The sequence below is a fragment of the Ochotona princeps genome, chromosome 10, assembly GCF_030435755.1.
Source record: "Ochotona princeps isolate mOchPri1 chromosome 10, mOchPri1.hap1, whole genome shotgun sequence".
Taxonomy (NCBI): domain Eukaryota; kingdom Metazoa; phylum Chordata; class Mammalia; order Lagomorpha; family Ochotonidae; genus Ochotona; species Ochotona princeps.
This window is the reverse complement of record NC_080841.1, coordinates 33,557,037-33,573,633: the sequence shown is the minus strand read 5'-3', so window position 1 is coordinate 33,573,633 and position 16,597 is coordinate 33,557,037. Positions and strand designations below refer to the sequence as shown.

General features: G+C 38.6%; 1 protein-coding gene across 2 annotated transcripts in view; it reads left to right on the top strand.

Moving 5' to 3' along the window:
* MINDY3 (MINDY lysine 48 deubiquitinase 3) overlaps positions 1–16,597 on the top strand; it is an 89,702-nt gene that overhangs the window by 55,956 nt on the left and 17,149 nt on the right. For both annotated transcript variants that reach the window (XM_058669293.1, XM_004578588.3), the window contains one exon: positions 13,367–13,439. In XM_058669293.1, coding sequence (XP_058525276.1) covers positions 13,367–13,439 — 73 coding nt within the window. The remainder of the gene's footprint in view (positions 1–13,366; positions 13,440–16,597) is intronic.

The window sequence follows — 16,597 nt, the reverse complement described above, 5'->3', positions numbered from 1 at the left end:
TTTTCAGTTTGTTTTAATATAAACCTAGTAGAATTGCTGGATTATCTAATTCTGTGTTGGATTTTTTTGGAGGAATTACCCAAGTGCTTTCCACCGGAACCAAGCTGTTTTACATTCCTAGCAGCAATCTGGAAAAATTCCAGTTTTTATATATGTATTTTTTGTCAATAGTTTGTGGGTTTTTTTTTTGTTGTTGTTGTTACTGTCATGCTAGTATATGTGAACATAGTGGTTTTGACATAGATTTTTCTAATGATTCATGATGACGAGCGTCATTTCACTTGCTTTCCGGCTATTTGTATATTTTGAGAAATATCCAAGTCCTTGCCAGTTTTTTTTATATAAAGATTTATTTATTTTTATTGGAAAGGCAGATACACAGAGGAGGAGGAGAGTCAGAGAGGAAGATCTTCCAACTGATGATTCACTCCCCAAGTAACCACAACAGTTGGATCTGAGCCAATCCGAAGCCAGGAACCCAGAGCCTCTTCCAGGTCTCCCACATGAGTGCAGGGTCCCAAGGCAGTCCTTGACTGGCTTCCCATGCCACAAGCAGGGAGCTAGATGGGAAGTGGAGCTGTTGGGATTAGAACTCGCACTCATATGGGATCCCAGCTCATTCAAGGTGAAGACTTTGGCTGCTAGGCTACTGCACCACCCTTTTAAATTATTTTACTTCAGAGTCAGAATTAGATAGGTAAAGACAACTCTTCCATTTGACACTTCAGTCTCCAAATGGCTGCAACAGCCAGATCTGAGCCTGTTTGAACCTGGAAGCCAGGGGCTTTCTCACAGCTTTCCACATGGTGCAGGGTCCCAAGGCCTTGGGCCATTCTCCACTGCTTTCCTAGACCACCAGCAGTAAGCTGGATCAGATGTGGAGTAGCAAGTGGAACTGGTACCCATATGGGATGCCAGTGCCTCAGGCAGAAGATTAACTTTGATACACTACCACTGAACCCTCTTCCATGTTTTATAAATAATGTTTTCTGCTTGATACAGACAAAAAATTTTTTTCCATTTTACTGAACATCTGGATCCGTGGAAACAAAACTGGTATTATATTTCTTGACATAATGTCTTAGGCAGTCTGATGTTAAGAAATATATGCAAGCTGACTATGCAAATGGAATTTTATAATCACTGTTGAAGGGGGGAGATACCACAGAATCTTGATGCAGGAACCTTCCAGAAATTGCAGAGTAATCATGCAGGAAGGTTCCCACCTTCTCATGAGAGAATGTAGGCCAAGTGAAATATAGTACGTAAATAGACTTCTTCAGAGAAGGAAACCTAATTCCTAATGAGGTTAGAGAACTTTCTACGTGTCATCTGAGCTCTCATGGAACAAAGCCTTTAGATATGTGCATTGAGAGGAAAGGCATTCTTTGGGAATGAGCCTTCGGAAAGCATGTAGCTTTGATAAGTCCAAAAGCTTGGAAACCTACTACGCAGATGAAGAAAGGTATTTTGAAAAGCAGATGCTTAAAGACTTCAAACTACTCATACTGTGTAACATGTTTTATGACATGTTAAATATTGTTTTAGGTGCCAGATCTTTTCATAATGAAGCATTTATACGCTTCAATGCACAAATATTTCTATTTTCTCCTACCACTATTTTTCTCTTGATTTTTAGTCTTTTTAATATTTGGGTTTTATGAATAGATTATTTAGATCATTTTCTTTATTTCCCCTTGAATTCAGAATCAATGATGAAACTAATTTTTCATTGCATACTCAAGATGAGGGTTTTACATTTTATTCATATTAGCATAAGAAAGTAGATAAAATAAGGTGGTACTTTAAGTTTTCCTTATGCATTTAAGTCTAAGTATGGAATGACAACTGCTGATCCAATATCATAAAACAGCTGGAACCTACCTATAATGTCTAGTTTCTCCTTCAGAAGATCAGTGGCTAATTGCCTTGCCAGTCCATTTCAGACTTGCTTTTGAAGTTGAAGAGATGAGTTTTACATCCTTTTTTTGTTCCTTTACGGTTATAAAAAATACTCTTTATGTGTATACAGAACATCACCTTTGACCTTTTCTGTGATAAAGCAGTTTTCCTTTCAGGTAAGAACACGGGAAAACACAGTAGCATTTAAACAGTAACTATATATAAAGAAGCTTAGTTCCATGCAGGAGAGAAACAAACCATTTAACTGGTCCTCTGAGAGCTGAAACTGTTCTTACAGTGCTGTCAGTTCCCAGGACTCTAGGTAGAATTACTTTCACATCCCAGGCTGCTTTTGTGTTTTTGTTGTGGTGTAACATTAGAAAGACTACTGCAGTTAAGACCAGTAAAGCTATAAAAAAGTTGAACAGTTACACTTTAACACTGTTATATGTCTACATGTAATGAAGACAATTGTAAAGAAAGGAAGTGTTTTTTATGGAGTTACTGCTATAAGAAAATTTGCTTTTGTGTAGATGCCATTCTACTAGGTACAATGCGTGGGATGTAGTATAAGACTAAATTCACAGATGAGCGTTTTGTGACAGATTTTTCCAATGCTTTAATACAGTTCAGACATCCCATGTCAGTCAGCCAGCCAGTCATCCCATCCTACTATGGCCAGAATTCACTCACTTCTTCGGACTAAGCTGTTGACTCTTCTCCTTTGGAAAACAAATCATCATGCTAGGTCAGGGTAGATTGGTGGAAAGGGATGAGAATGAGAGCATTATATGTGATGTGAAAGCTGTATTTTATGTTTGGAAAGGGAAGAAAGATGAGAGAGATGTGAACATTCATACTGTCTAAGAAGAATTTCAGTTTGTTTATGTAGCTAAAACATACATTGGGAGATTAAGATGGAAGCAAAAGTTGGGATGTCTGACCAGCCTGAATATAAAGATGTACTGCCCAATCATCTTCACTATATGCAAGATTATCTTAATATGAAAGGCCAAATGTGAGCAGATAAGGCATGAATACAAAGCCAAGTATGAACAGTGAAACCATCTCTATAAATGTCTTCTAAAATGCTTTGAGTATTGTGTGCATACGTTCTATAGTTGTTTTAAAATAATTTAAACTTATAGTAGAAAAGCTTATGGGCCAGAGGCATGCCTCAGTTTCCATCCTTGCATGCCAGAGTTAGATTACTGATGTTCAGCACTCATCTCATGCATTCACCTCCATGTAGAGCTCCTTCCATATGCAGTTTATGTTCTTAAAAATCCACGTTATGGGGGAGAGACCAGAGGAAAGAGGAGATCAGGTATGAATAGGAAGAGCAAATGTTTTGCATGTGGCACAAACAAAACAAAGTCCCAACTGGCATGGGATGTTTCATTACTTTTGTCAGTTTGCTACCATAGCAACCACTCCCCAAATTTCTGTGATATTCAAGAAGCAGGCAATGGGAATAGTCTTACCCCCACATAGGAAGAATGACCACTGACCTTGTTTGGAATTGCCTGTGTGTGATGATTTAAGGGAGTTCAATTGAATCAGCTTTATTATGTTTAAATTCTCTGTTCTGCTTGTACTAGAACACCACTACTGCTACACTCCTTCCCTCTGCAATCAAAAAACACATCCTCCAAAGCTTACGTGTTGGCTACAGGTATACTCTGTTTCTCCTTCATTCCAAGATCTGGCTAAAGGAATAGTCTTTCTCTGGAATTTACAGTACTTACTATGGAACAGAATGAGACTTCTGACAAAAACAGACAGTGGCACTTAGCAATTTCTGCAGAAGCAGCTAGCATGTTATTGCTTCCAGTGTTTCTCTGGCCAAAACAAGCCATCTAGCTAGACGTGATATCACTGGAATGAGGAAGTAGATCCCTCCCACAGAGAGGTACTTCAAGTCCCTTCACAACAGGCAGTGATAAATAACCCTCTTAGAAGAAAGGGAAGAGCAGCCAGTCTTCCCTTGATATGCACATGTGATTAGTCCCAGGAAACACCCTCCCCACCCTACACATTCTAAAACCTGTGCATGTTCAGATCTCATGTAAAATGGCATAATAGTAACACATGACTTACATACATCCTGCTACATATCTTAAATCATCCCAGCACCTGTAATACAATGTAAATAGTTGTTACACTATTTATTTAGTGGCAGAAAAAGTCTGTACATGATCAGATGTGATTGTTATTTCCAAAATGTTCTAAGTCCACAGTGGAACCCATGGATACCTATGGAGAACTCTAACTGGGAGTAGTAAGTCTGTCTACCAATATAGATTTATGGGTGATTTAACCATAAATTAATTCCAGAAACAGAGTTTTGTCTTGCAAGGAAAGTAGTTTGTGTTAGATTTATTTAAACTTTGTATTAAGTGTTTGTCTATTCCTCTACTTTTAAAAGTTGGATGGGGCTTGCAGCGTGGCCTGGTGGCTAAGGTCCTCGCCTTGATCCCATGTGGCCGCTGGTTCTAATCCCGGCAGCTCCACTTCCTCTCTGTCTCTCCTCCTCTCAGTTTATCTGACTTTGTAATAAAAATAAAAATAAATCTTTCAAAAAAAAAGTCAGATGATTATTTCATGTGGCCAGAAAACAGTAACTTCTGGCTAATTTTTTCTTAATGAAAGAATAGTTAAAATATTAATAGCTATTCACAACTCGTTCTTTATATAAATGAGAGAACAAAATGATTTCAGGATTATTCTCTCAATTCTCCAAAAGATGGTCCATAAATGATAGCATTCTAGATGTATAATAGAGTCTGCAGAAAATGGATTCATTAGGGATGAATCCTCTGGCAGAAACTAGTTGAGAGACTGAAAACATAACTAAAGTTGTGCAGCTGTAATAGGAAGAGGAAGAAGTTCATTAACTGATGTTGATAAACGATTAAAGGAGGAGTAGATCTTTCTTCCCTCTGTCCTCCCACTTGTGCATTTATAGCTTTTCTGGAGGAAGAACCTTGAGTAACTGTTTCCTACCTTGACTTCTCAGCTGTTGGAACACAAATCAGTGCCATATAACATGGGGTGCTGCTGTGGTTTGAACATGTCCCCAAGAGTTCATGTGTTGCAAACTTAGTTCCCAAATCCTTGTTAATGATACTTTAGAAGTAGGGTCTTTGAGAGATAATTAAGATTAGATGAAGTCTGAGGATGGGGCCTCTGGGGTGGCATAAGTGAATGAATAAGATAAGGGAGACTTGAGCCACCCTACTTGCCATGTCTCACCCTGGGATGCCCTGCACTGTGTTAGGATACACCAAGAAGACCCTCATGTGGAATCCTCAAGACACCAGTACTTTGGTTAGTTAACATCCCAGCCTCCTGAACTATAAACTGAATAAACCTCATTTTTATAAAGTACCCAGTCTGTGGTGTTAGTTACAGCTGCAGAAAACAGATGTGTTGCAGTTGTCTAAATCTTTTGCACACTATCAGCAAAATAATGGAATAGTAGAAAATAGATCAGCCTGTTACCCATTTCCAAATGAGGACATTTACTGAAATTATTTTTTAGGCACTGGCACTAACGACCTTTCTTTTGAAAGCATTTAACTAAAAAATTTTAAAGCATTTTCACAAGTATAACCAGTGAACAAAGATTCAGTACAAAACATGATTGTGATTTTAGAGTTAAATTGTAATTACAGTTTAAAGATAAATTATGTACTACTTCTTGGTTTTATAGCAGTAGGTTGTCTGCAACCTATAATGTGGTAAATGTGATCAGTCTTGAAGTTAGGTAAGGGTCTCAGAAGTTCTTTGAATATTCATGATAGCAGATTGCTCTTGATAATGATGAAAAGTACATTAAATAAACTTTAAAGGCCTTTTCAGTAGTGAAATACTTAATTCCAGCCAACTCCCTGGACATAGGCCTTGTATTTCAGTAGGTATTTAGAAGGGTAGCTAATGTTACAGCATTTTAAAAGGTTCTGCCAAACAGTGAATTATACTGACAAGGCAGCCAGAGCTTCATGAAAAAGAGATATTTGTTTCATCATTGTTAGGATATTGGATAGTCCCACTACAGCTTGTCCCTGTACTCCTCATTCAGTAGCACTTTTCCAGTAAGTAGGATTGGGGAAGGCTAGACAATTTTAAAAGCAGTATTTACTAATTGTTGCTGACCAGTCAATTGGCTAAATAGTAATTTTTTTAAGAAGATTGACTTATTTGAAAGGCAGGATAATGGAGTGGGAAAAAGACAGAACTCTTTTGGTTCACCCCCTCAAAATCTGCAAAAGCTGTGGCTTGAACAAGCCCAAACCCCAGGGGTCAAACTGCAGTCTGAGTCTCTCGTAAGAGTGGCAAGGCGCAAGTACTTGATTTTCATTCACTGCTTTGCCAGATGCACTAGCAGGAAGTTGGATTGGAAGTGGAGCAGCTATTACTGGAACTGACATGGGTTTCAGGATACTCACCTTGCAAGTAATGGCTTAATATGATGTACTATGATGTAAGCCCTGGAATTGTTCACTCTCAGTGTTCCTCTGAACAAAGCATCTGGTCATATCAGACTGATGTAGATGACTACATTTAGAAGTAAAAACATTTTTAATGGTAAATTAGACTCTAAAGCAATTTAAATGTTTGAATCAGTTTTAGGGCATTTTCCTGCTGAGGTTACCTAGAATTTCAGATGGAATAAACAATGAATTGTTGTATGTTTACAACTAGGGATGAAAAAAAATACAAGTCTTCCTGTTAGCATGAATTACTTAGAAATATATCATTATAATTGCTTTTCTTACTTTATAATTCAGTGGTTTGTAGTTTGGTGGGGGGATGAAGGATTAGCGCATGCTTATATGAACTTGAAATAGTGGTTTTCCTAATATACACACACATAGAAAAAAACAGTAGCAGCTGTTTTTCTTCTGTTAGACTGTAACGTGAAGTGTAAAGCTTGTGTCTTTCTCTGTCTTCTAATATGCTTGACAGTATTTTTTTTTAATTATTGATATGGTTATTTGGGGAAATTGATTAAACATAACATCTAAAAACTTGTTGATTGAAGCCTTAGAACTGGAAAATCAAAGGGGTAGAAAATCTTCCTGTCAATCTTTACACCATGTGCTTATTTTTAAAGGAGATTTATTTTTATTTGAAAGTCTTATTTATGGAGAGAAAGAGATCATCTGTCTGCTGGTTCACTCCCCAAAATTGCCGCAACTCCATTACTTTCCCAGTCCATAGCAGAGAGCTGGATCAGAAGTGTAACAGCTGGGACTAAACTGGTGTCCCGTATGGGATGCCAGCACTGCAGCTGGAGGATCAGCCTGTGATCCATCACACCAGCAACCATGCATTTGATTATTATACTGAAGTTCTACTTTATTTCATCCTTTAAATCATTTTATGAACAATAAAACATATGGTAGTTAGAACACCTCTTGTAGAAGCAATTTGTCATATAATTTTATTGATTGTAATTATGTATTTGACTTTTGCATAGAAAATTTGAACAGCAGGGGCTCAATGCAATGGCTCAATGTCGTAATAACTTACATGCTCTGGGATCCCCTATGGTCGCCAGTTTGTGTCCCAGTGGCTCCACTTCCCATCCAGCTCCCTGCTTGTGGCCTGGGAAGGCAGTAAAAGATGGCTCAAAGCCTTGGGACCTGTACCCATACGTGAGACCTGGAAGAACCTTTTGGCTCCTGGCTTTGGATCAGCTCAGTCCAGCCATTGCCACTACTTGGGGAGTGAATCAGCGGATAGAAGATCTTTCTCTCAGTCTCTCCTTTCTGTAAATTTGACCTGCCTTCTCAATAAAAATATTTTTTTTAAACAAGGAGGAAGTTTGAATAGTAGTAATATACATTTTCTTTTTTTAAAAAAGATTTATTTATTTTATTACAAAGTCAGATATACAGAAAGGAGGAGAGACAGAGAGAAAGATCTTCCATCCGATGATTCACTCCCCAAGTGAGCGCAACGGGCCGAGCCGAAGCCAGGAACCTCTTCCGGGTCTCCCACGTGGGTGCAGGGTCCCAAAGCTTTGGGCCGTCCTCGACTGCTTTCCCAGGCCACAAGCAGGGAGCTGGATGGGAAGTGGAGCTGCCAGGATTACAACCAGCGCCCATATGGGATCCCGGGGTGTTCAAGGTGAGGACTTTAGCTGCTAGGCCACGCCGCCAGGCCTAGTAATATACATTTTCTATTAATAAATTGCAAGATTTGCCAGAAGGTTTGTTCTGCTACAAATCTTTATAATGAGAATCATTTACGTTAACTTGTAAAAATCATTGCTTGAATTTGTGATTTTTAAATCAAATTGAAAAGTTAATATAACTTCATAAAACAATCGGGAATGGCATTTTGCAACTAAAGTTTATATAAATCTTAAAAAGCATAAGAGGTGATTTTATGGGGCGAGAGTTGTGGCACTCCCAGTTAGGCCACTCCCTGGGAAGCCGGCAGCCACGACAGTCAGGACCTCTCAGCATTGAAAGTGCTTGGGCTTCTGCCCACATAGGAAACTGCAGTGGATTTCCTAGTTCCACCCTGTATCTTGACCCAGTTCTGATCGCTGCATGCATTTGGGAAGTGAAGCAGCTGAACAAAGATTGATAACCGCCTTCCCACTTAAACATTCTTTTAAAAAAGAAATAATTTTCTATAATCATGCAAAAAAATTTTGTGAGCACTCATAACAGCCAGCCAGTATCACTTTGGAACACATGCATGAAAGCTTAGAATTTCTTCACTGGAATTTACTATTTTTTTCTTTTTGTTTTCTTCTCTCCTTCCTACGATGTAAAAACATGTTAAAATAAGTGCTTCGATTTAAAAAAGCTAATATTTAAGGAGTTCAGCAAATTGTCTAGTAGTATGAGACCAAAGGCACAATTTTCTTTATAGTAATGGCACTTAATATTAGGGGATTATATCTACCTTGACAGTACTGCTTGTTGTGTGATAAGAGGAAAGAGGGAGGATTTGGCATTGTGGCATAGTGGGTTAAGTCATTGCCTGCAAAACCAGCATCCCATATGGGTACCTACTCCTTGTCTTATCTGTAATACTTCCAGTAAAGCTTTCTGCTACTGAGCGTGGCAAAGCAATGAAGATGGCCTATGGGGTTGGACTCCTGCATCCCCATGGGAATCCCAAAGAAGCTCATTGCTTCAGCCTGGCCTAACCTTGGTGCTTCTGGCCATTTGGGCAGTGAATCATCAGACTGGCATCTCTCTGTTCCTGTATCTCTGCCTCTGTCTTGAAAATCAATCAATTAATTAATTAAATAAATAAGGGAAAGCAGGTTTTTTTTTTTTTTTTTTTTTTTAGGTACTTAACCTGTGGTGTGATAGTGCTGACTGTTATGTCTTCACATTGAGGGTTTAACATACTGGTTTCAACATTGCTTAACTTTAGTAAGCTGACTAAATTCCTGTTTTAGGATCCTCAATTCTTATTTGAACTATTCCACTTTCATCAGTAGCTTACCTGATAGGCTTACCAGCCCTCTCTGATGTGTGCGTTCTCTTTCTGATGGCCTGTAAGCTTAAAAGTTGCAAACAGTGAGTTTTTACACTGTGTCAAGCATTAAGATAGCTCCATAAGTTCTACGTAAATGTTTGTTACCTGAAAACTTTGAAAGTCCAAAATTAAATGCATTAAAGCTGAATTTCCCTAACTATTCCTTTTATCTGTTTTTCCTGTCATATTTAACTCGAGTTTTTTCTTGAATTCATGTCTTCTTGTGTTTGATTTTTGTTTCTCCAGCTAGAATTCCCTGCATTCTTTTTTTCTGATAATCTGTTTTACTTCTCCTCATAAATATTACCCATCTTTGTACTCCTTGACACATATAAAAAAGGAAGCCATGTTTCAATAAATGTTAGAGCACTAGGAGAAAAGTATGCAATATATTCTGTAAATCATGGTTTAGCAAGCAGTGACTCTCAAGCTAATCAAGCCATTGTTTATTCTGTAAAATAAAGTTTCATTGGAGCATAGCCATGGTCATCAGTTTTATTACTGAGATGCAACAAAAGGTCTGCAAAACCTAAAATACATACTGTGGCCCGTTACAGGTAAAGTTACCTGTCCTTGGCAGTAAATGAGTGTGTTAAACTAGAGTGCACTAAGACTTACCTGAGCTTCAACTTATAGCTAGAGTGAATAACATTTAAACAAGATACTCTATATTCTAAAAGCTTTTTTTATGTATTCATAACCAGAGGCAAGAGATAGACTACTTTCATCAAGATCTACTTTAGTTCTTTTGTATATTAGCATAGATTTTTGTTTATAACACTTAAAGCCTAGAGGTAACCCATCAGATAGTTTGCTTTAAATTCTTTGACCTCTTGTATTTTCTGTTGCCATCTTTCATGACAGAGGATTTCATGTGAAACCTTTTGTGGCTGAAACCTCTAGAATCTTTTTTGGTTCCTTCAACTTGATAAACAGTAGTAATTTCCCAAAGCTTCACCACGTAGGAATATTAAAGTAATATTCCCTTTGTTTTCTTCGTCACCTCATCTCCCAAAACGTTGTTTGTTTTTAATCAAAACTTTATATTCACTTTTCCTCTCTTTAGATTGGAGTTTTTTTTTTTTTTAAGATTTATTTATTTTATTAGAAAGGCAGATGTACAGAGAGGAGAAGAGACAGAGAAGATCTTCCATCTGATGATTCACTCTCCAAGTGGCCGCAGCGGGCAGTACTGCGCTGATCCTCTGAAGCTGGGAGCCAGGAAAGTCTTTCCGGGTCTCCCACGCAGGTGCAGGGTTGCAAGGCTTTGGGCCATCCTCAACTGCTTTCCCAGGCCACAAGCAGGGAGTTGGATGGGAAGTGGAGCTGCCGAGATTAGAACCGGCGCCCATATGTGATCCCGGCGCGTTCAAGGCCAGGACTTTAACCGCTACGCTAATGCGCCGGGCCCTAGATTGGAATTTCAACTAATATTTAAAAATCCTAAGTCATGGCTTACAACTCATTTTCCACTTCTGTGAACACTTGAATAGATGAGAAATAGAATGAATGCCTGTCTTACTCTTTCTTGTGCCTCATTTTGTCTATAGCTCACTGCCTTCTCCAGAGCCAGAGTTTCAGTTATGCTATTCATTCACAAATTCCAGCCACCATTCCTAAGGGTGGAATTGAGAAAAAAGAAATGGGGTTAAAAAATATATGAGGGAGGGCCCGGCGGCGTGGCCTAGCGGCTAAAGTCCTCGCCTTGAAAGCCCAGGGATCCCATATGGGCGCTGATTGTAATCCTGGCAGCTCCACTTCCCATCCAGCTCCCTGCTTGTGGCCTGGGAAAGCAGTTGAGGACGGCCCAATGCTTTGGGACCCTGCACCCGCGTGGGAGACCCAGAAGAGGTTCCAGGTTCCCGGCTTCGGATCGGCGCGCATCGGCCCGTTGCGGCTCACTTGGGGAGTGGATCATCGGACGGAAGATCTTCCTCTCTGTCTCTCCTCCTCTGTGTATATCTGGCTGTAATAAAATGAATAAATCTTTAAAGAAAAAATAAATAAATGAGGGGGGTAAAGTTTTTAGTATAAGAAAAAAAATTTGTTAATTTATTTGAAAAAGTGATGGAGGAAGGGAGGAATAAAGGGAAAAGGAGAAGGTGGGAGGGAAGAAAGCGAAAGAATGAATGAATAAATAAATGAGCATCTTCCCGTTTTCTGGTTTGTTCTCCAAGTAGCTGCAGGAGTTGGGTCTGGGTCAGCTGATGCTGGGAGCCAGAACACTTCCTTGCTTTCTCACATTGGTGGCAGGTGTCATACTTTCCTTCCAGGTTAGGCAAAACTGGAAACAGAATTTGGACTCAAAGTAACACTGTTAGGGGCTGCTACTGCGGCAGCTTAACTCACTGTACCATAACAGCAGCCCTCCAGAGTGCTAATGTTGCAACCAAAGAAGATTAGGAATAACTTCAGTGTTAGCAACTGTTCCATAAATTTGAGAGCCAATATTACAATCCATGCTTTGGCAAAAGGTTGGTTATATGCCAAAGGTTGTCTTGGTGATATATTAGAAGACAGGGAATTTTAAGAAATATTGTTCAAAGTAGACTAGAATAACATAATCTAAGATTCTAACATCTACCAAAATTACAAATGTATTTGTCCTTTTACCCAATAATCCCATTGTGTTTAAGGTTATTTGGTACAGTGCTGTTCACATGAGGGGGCTTCAAAAAGTCTTGGGAAAATGGAGCCAAAAGATAATGGGAGTTTTCCATGAATTGCTGATGCCTCCCTAGCAAGACTAGATACAATCCAAGTATCCAACTGTTAAAAACTGAAGATTAAATAAGCAAAACACTTAAACGTACCCCAGAGGAAAACAGCTCACTTAACAAGAGTGTAATCAGCAAATTTATATTGAAAGTGGGATTCTGCAATGGTTAAGTGGGAAATGATTTTACAATACTACATTTTACTGAAGTAATGAAGTATCAGAAGGTTTATTTTACGTTTTAGCAAAAACTACTTCAAGTAGTAAGTTCCTTCATCTGTGAACAGATTAAGGGAATGATGGGTAGGTCTAAAAATAACAAGTACATTTGTTATAAACCCTTAACACATAGGTTAACAAAATTTTAGATTTTGTTTAAATGTATACTCCCATAACTTCTTAAGAAGATTCAAATTGGGAGGTATGCAGAATTGAAAGTTTGCTCTTTGATAAGTTTTGTCTGGAGTGAACACAATTGGACAATAGCCTACTCCAGACCAAAGCTGTGACCATAGATAAATAACAAGAAGCTAGTTCCTGAATTCATGTTAGATGGAATTCAATAGTGGCTGAAGTATGTGGAATAAAGCTTTGTGAAGAATCAAAGTAACACAAATTTTTCTGCTTAACATTTTGATAAAAAATACTGTGTACTGTAGAAAATTTGTTTCAAGGAGAAAAACAATTCTTCCTATAGGATGTTGACTTAAGGAAAATTAAAATTTAGACACAAAATTTGATTTTGAATATTACCATAAATGCTATAAAGTGTCTACTAAAATTAATACTTTTCCAATTTATTGTCCTAGGATTCTGTTATACTTTATTGTCATAGATTTTTTTAGATACTTGAAAACTGCAGTGTATTTTGTTATAGATTTCCTAAAAGAGCAGTGATATGAAATAAATTAACAGGTTATTGTACTTTATAATAATTACCTGTGTAACACATACCGGTGTAACTTTAGACTTTAACTCTTTGAATTATTTACATAAAGCTTCACAGGTATCTCTAAAAATTTTTCTGTGGTTGAAGCATTATTCCTGTTTGTCAGATGTAACATTACGACCCAGAGAGCTGGTGACTTACTTAGTCATACACCTGCAATATGAATGTGCCTCGGAGTCTTCTGACTCCAGTTTCAACATTTCTTCATATGGTACTAATATTTGTTTTGCTTATTTTTCATGTCCATATTTTGCACTGGTTGACAGAATGCGGTTTATTTTTTTCAGGATATGGCGTTAGTTGCCCCTGAGGCTCCTTCAGAGCAAGCCAGGAGAGTTTTTCAAACCTATGATCCAGAAGGTAAAAGACTTTATTAACATTGATTCTCTGGTTCATAACTGTATATATTTGAAAGAATGGTAATAACAAAAAATTTTTTCTAAAGATTTGAATTATTGAATAAACTAGGTTGTATCATTTGAAGATTTTAAAAGGAAAATGTTAAAAAGAGGATCAAATAAAAGAGCACACAGGTGTTCTTCAAATTCTGTCATGAAAAGGGTTTGATTCTTGGAGTATTGTAGCTTCAATGACTTAATTCCATGTCAGGGAAAAATAGCACCTTTTGAGTAAACTCTCGGAAAATTAAGTCATTTCCTTATTTCTGTATCTTAGTAAAGGGTGAATTAACAGATAACATAGGGATTTTTTGTATAATTGATTATTCTAAGGTAATTTGAAGAAGGGCCAGTGTTGCGGTACAGTGGCTTAAGTCACTGTGATGCTGGCATTCTATATCAGAGTACTGGTTCAAGTCCTGGTTGTTTCAATTCTGATCCGGCATCCTACCAATGTACTTGGGAAAACAATGATGATGCCATATACTTGGGCTCCTCTCACCCATTTGGAAGGCTCAGATGCAGTTCCTGACTCCTGACTTTGACATTGTCTTTGTTTTCTTCTGTCTTGAAATGTAACTCGTAGGGAAAGTTCTTTCCCTTTAGAATTTGATTCATGCAAATTCTAGTAATACACCTTTTCTTAGACCACTTAGTTTTTAATACATTTTGAATGAGTGCTCAAACTTAAGAAAAATGGTTTATAGAGACTGTAGGTTAATATGAAAATAAAATTGATGTAATAGGTGTAATGAAAGATTTAGAAAGTATTATGACTGAAGAGAACTTAAATGAGCTATCTTGAGGACTTGAATAGAGAAAGACAACATAGGCAAGTGGAAGTAAAACGAGAAAGGGATGTTATCTGTCTCAGAGAAGGTAATTCAGCAGTTTGTATACAGTACAAAGCCAGGAAGGTATTTGGCTTAGATTGAAAAAGATGATACAAGAAAAAATAATAAGGTAGAATTTACTAAGTAGAAGTAACAGTAGCAGAAAGAAATTGTTGGAATGACTGGAAATTAATAATATGTGTTGAATGAGTTACCATGGCTTAGTCTCTTAAAGATTTATTTAGAGCAGGTTGCTTCTCTGCCGTCTCAGATGCTTTTTCTTTTTTTTTTTTTTTTAAATTTATTTTATTCTTATTACAAAGTCAGATATACTGAGAGGAGGAGAGACAGAGAGGAAGTGGAGTTGCCGGGATTAGAACCAGCGGCCATATGGGATCAAGGCGAGGACCTTAGCCACTAGGCCACGCTGCCGAGCCCCAGATGCTTTTTCTTTTATGTATGTCATGTTCCAGTGGACAGAACTACTTTATAAGCATGCACATAGACACAGAAATGCCTGCTATTTCAGGACTTGTTTGGGAAATATTTCTACCCATTCTGAAACTGTAATTATTATTTAAAAATTTTTTCCATTTTATTATTATTATTTTATGATACAGTTCCATAGGCCCTGGTATTTCCCCTACCTCCTCTAATAAATCGCCACTCCCTACTTAGTCCCCCCATATCATTACAACAGCCTAGTTCCTGAAACAATGTAAGTCCATGATTGTGGATGTGAACAGTGGCAGAGGGTCCAGCATCCCACTGTCAAGACACATCCAACAGTTTCAATGGGAGTCCATCCTTGATTCAGAAATATGCATACTGCACCATATTCTCCCATTTGCACATGGCAGTCTCCACTACAGTCACTATAAATCCTCCCATGTGAAATCCACAACAAAATCAACCACAGGAAGAAAAACAAATTTACATGCTATGAAGTTAGGAAGAATCAAGATGGTTTAAACAGACGGAGAATTACCAGCCAGTGTGAAGCAGAGAGGGCACATTTCAGGAAATAAGAGAGGATAGAACAATAGCAGAGGGGTACCTGGAGACTGAAAGACACAGGAAAACAGTGGACACAATGGTGTGGTGTTACAGTGACTGATACCCCATTGGCATTCAGTGAGTGGTGATCTGAACTCCACTGGCAGCCAGAACTCTACCTGCAACCAGGTGGGAAGGGATGTTCACCGGGAGCACAGGAGGTGAACCCAGACAAAGAATTGCCCGTCGTGCTGGTCTGTTTGATTTGAACAGGAGCAGAGACAGAGCAGAAGTCCCAGGCGGGCGGTGTGGGAACAGGGTGCATTTCACAGCCCAGTCTGCCCCCTAGAGTCAACTCGGGTGCCATTTTGTTTAAGGAGGCAAAGGCTATGGACAGTACTGCACATGCACTGAGATGGGAGTGAACTTATTTCTGACTCAGTGAACTATAACGTGACATCCTACAGGTTCCACCAAAGATGGATCTGGGTGGCCCTCAGACTTGACAGCCAGCAGATCAAGAACTCTGGTAGTGGCACATCAGGTACCATTTTTGTACAGTGTGGCAAAAACTTCAAGACTTTAAGGACAACAGTGAGCTGCGCATGTGCTGAGCTCACTAGAACTCACTGAGCACATTGTGTTGCACTGTTCCCAGAGGGAAAGTAATACCGACTTTGGCATCTTATGGGTCAAAAGAGGTCCATCTGGTGCTCACACCTAATGGCCAACAGATTCTGGCAAGATCAGCACCACTAACAACTTAGCTATATAGGATACCTCTTGTCTCCCTAATCCTGGGAACTACTCTAAGAGGAAGTGGGAGAACCATTGTATAGACAGTAGTGCAGTTTCAGCACGATAACACAGGAGGTAGAGAGTGGTGAGCTGGGAGTTAGGGCTATGGAGACCATGGTGGAAATCTAACATAAGAACACAGACCTGAAACTTGCTCAAGGGAGTGGCACAAATGGCTCTAAACAAAGAGCATGTACCAACAGCAATAAGTAAAATCGAAACTGGAGACCTGTGGTTGACAGAGCTTAGAAACCTACCCTAAGGAGAAGACTCTGCTAACCAGAGGTACAATGACCAAGATCAAAAGAAGAGACAGAGGCACAATGAATATTACTGAAGACTCCCCTGCAAAGGAGCAAAGCCCTTTGCCAACCTCAGAGTTAACTGAGGAAGACATCAAAAAAATGGGGAATATAGAATTCTAAACACTTGTTATAAAACTTCTTATCAACAATGAGAAGCAAATAAAGCAGGAATTCAAGGAATTCAAGAG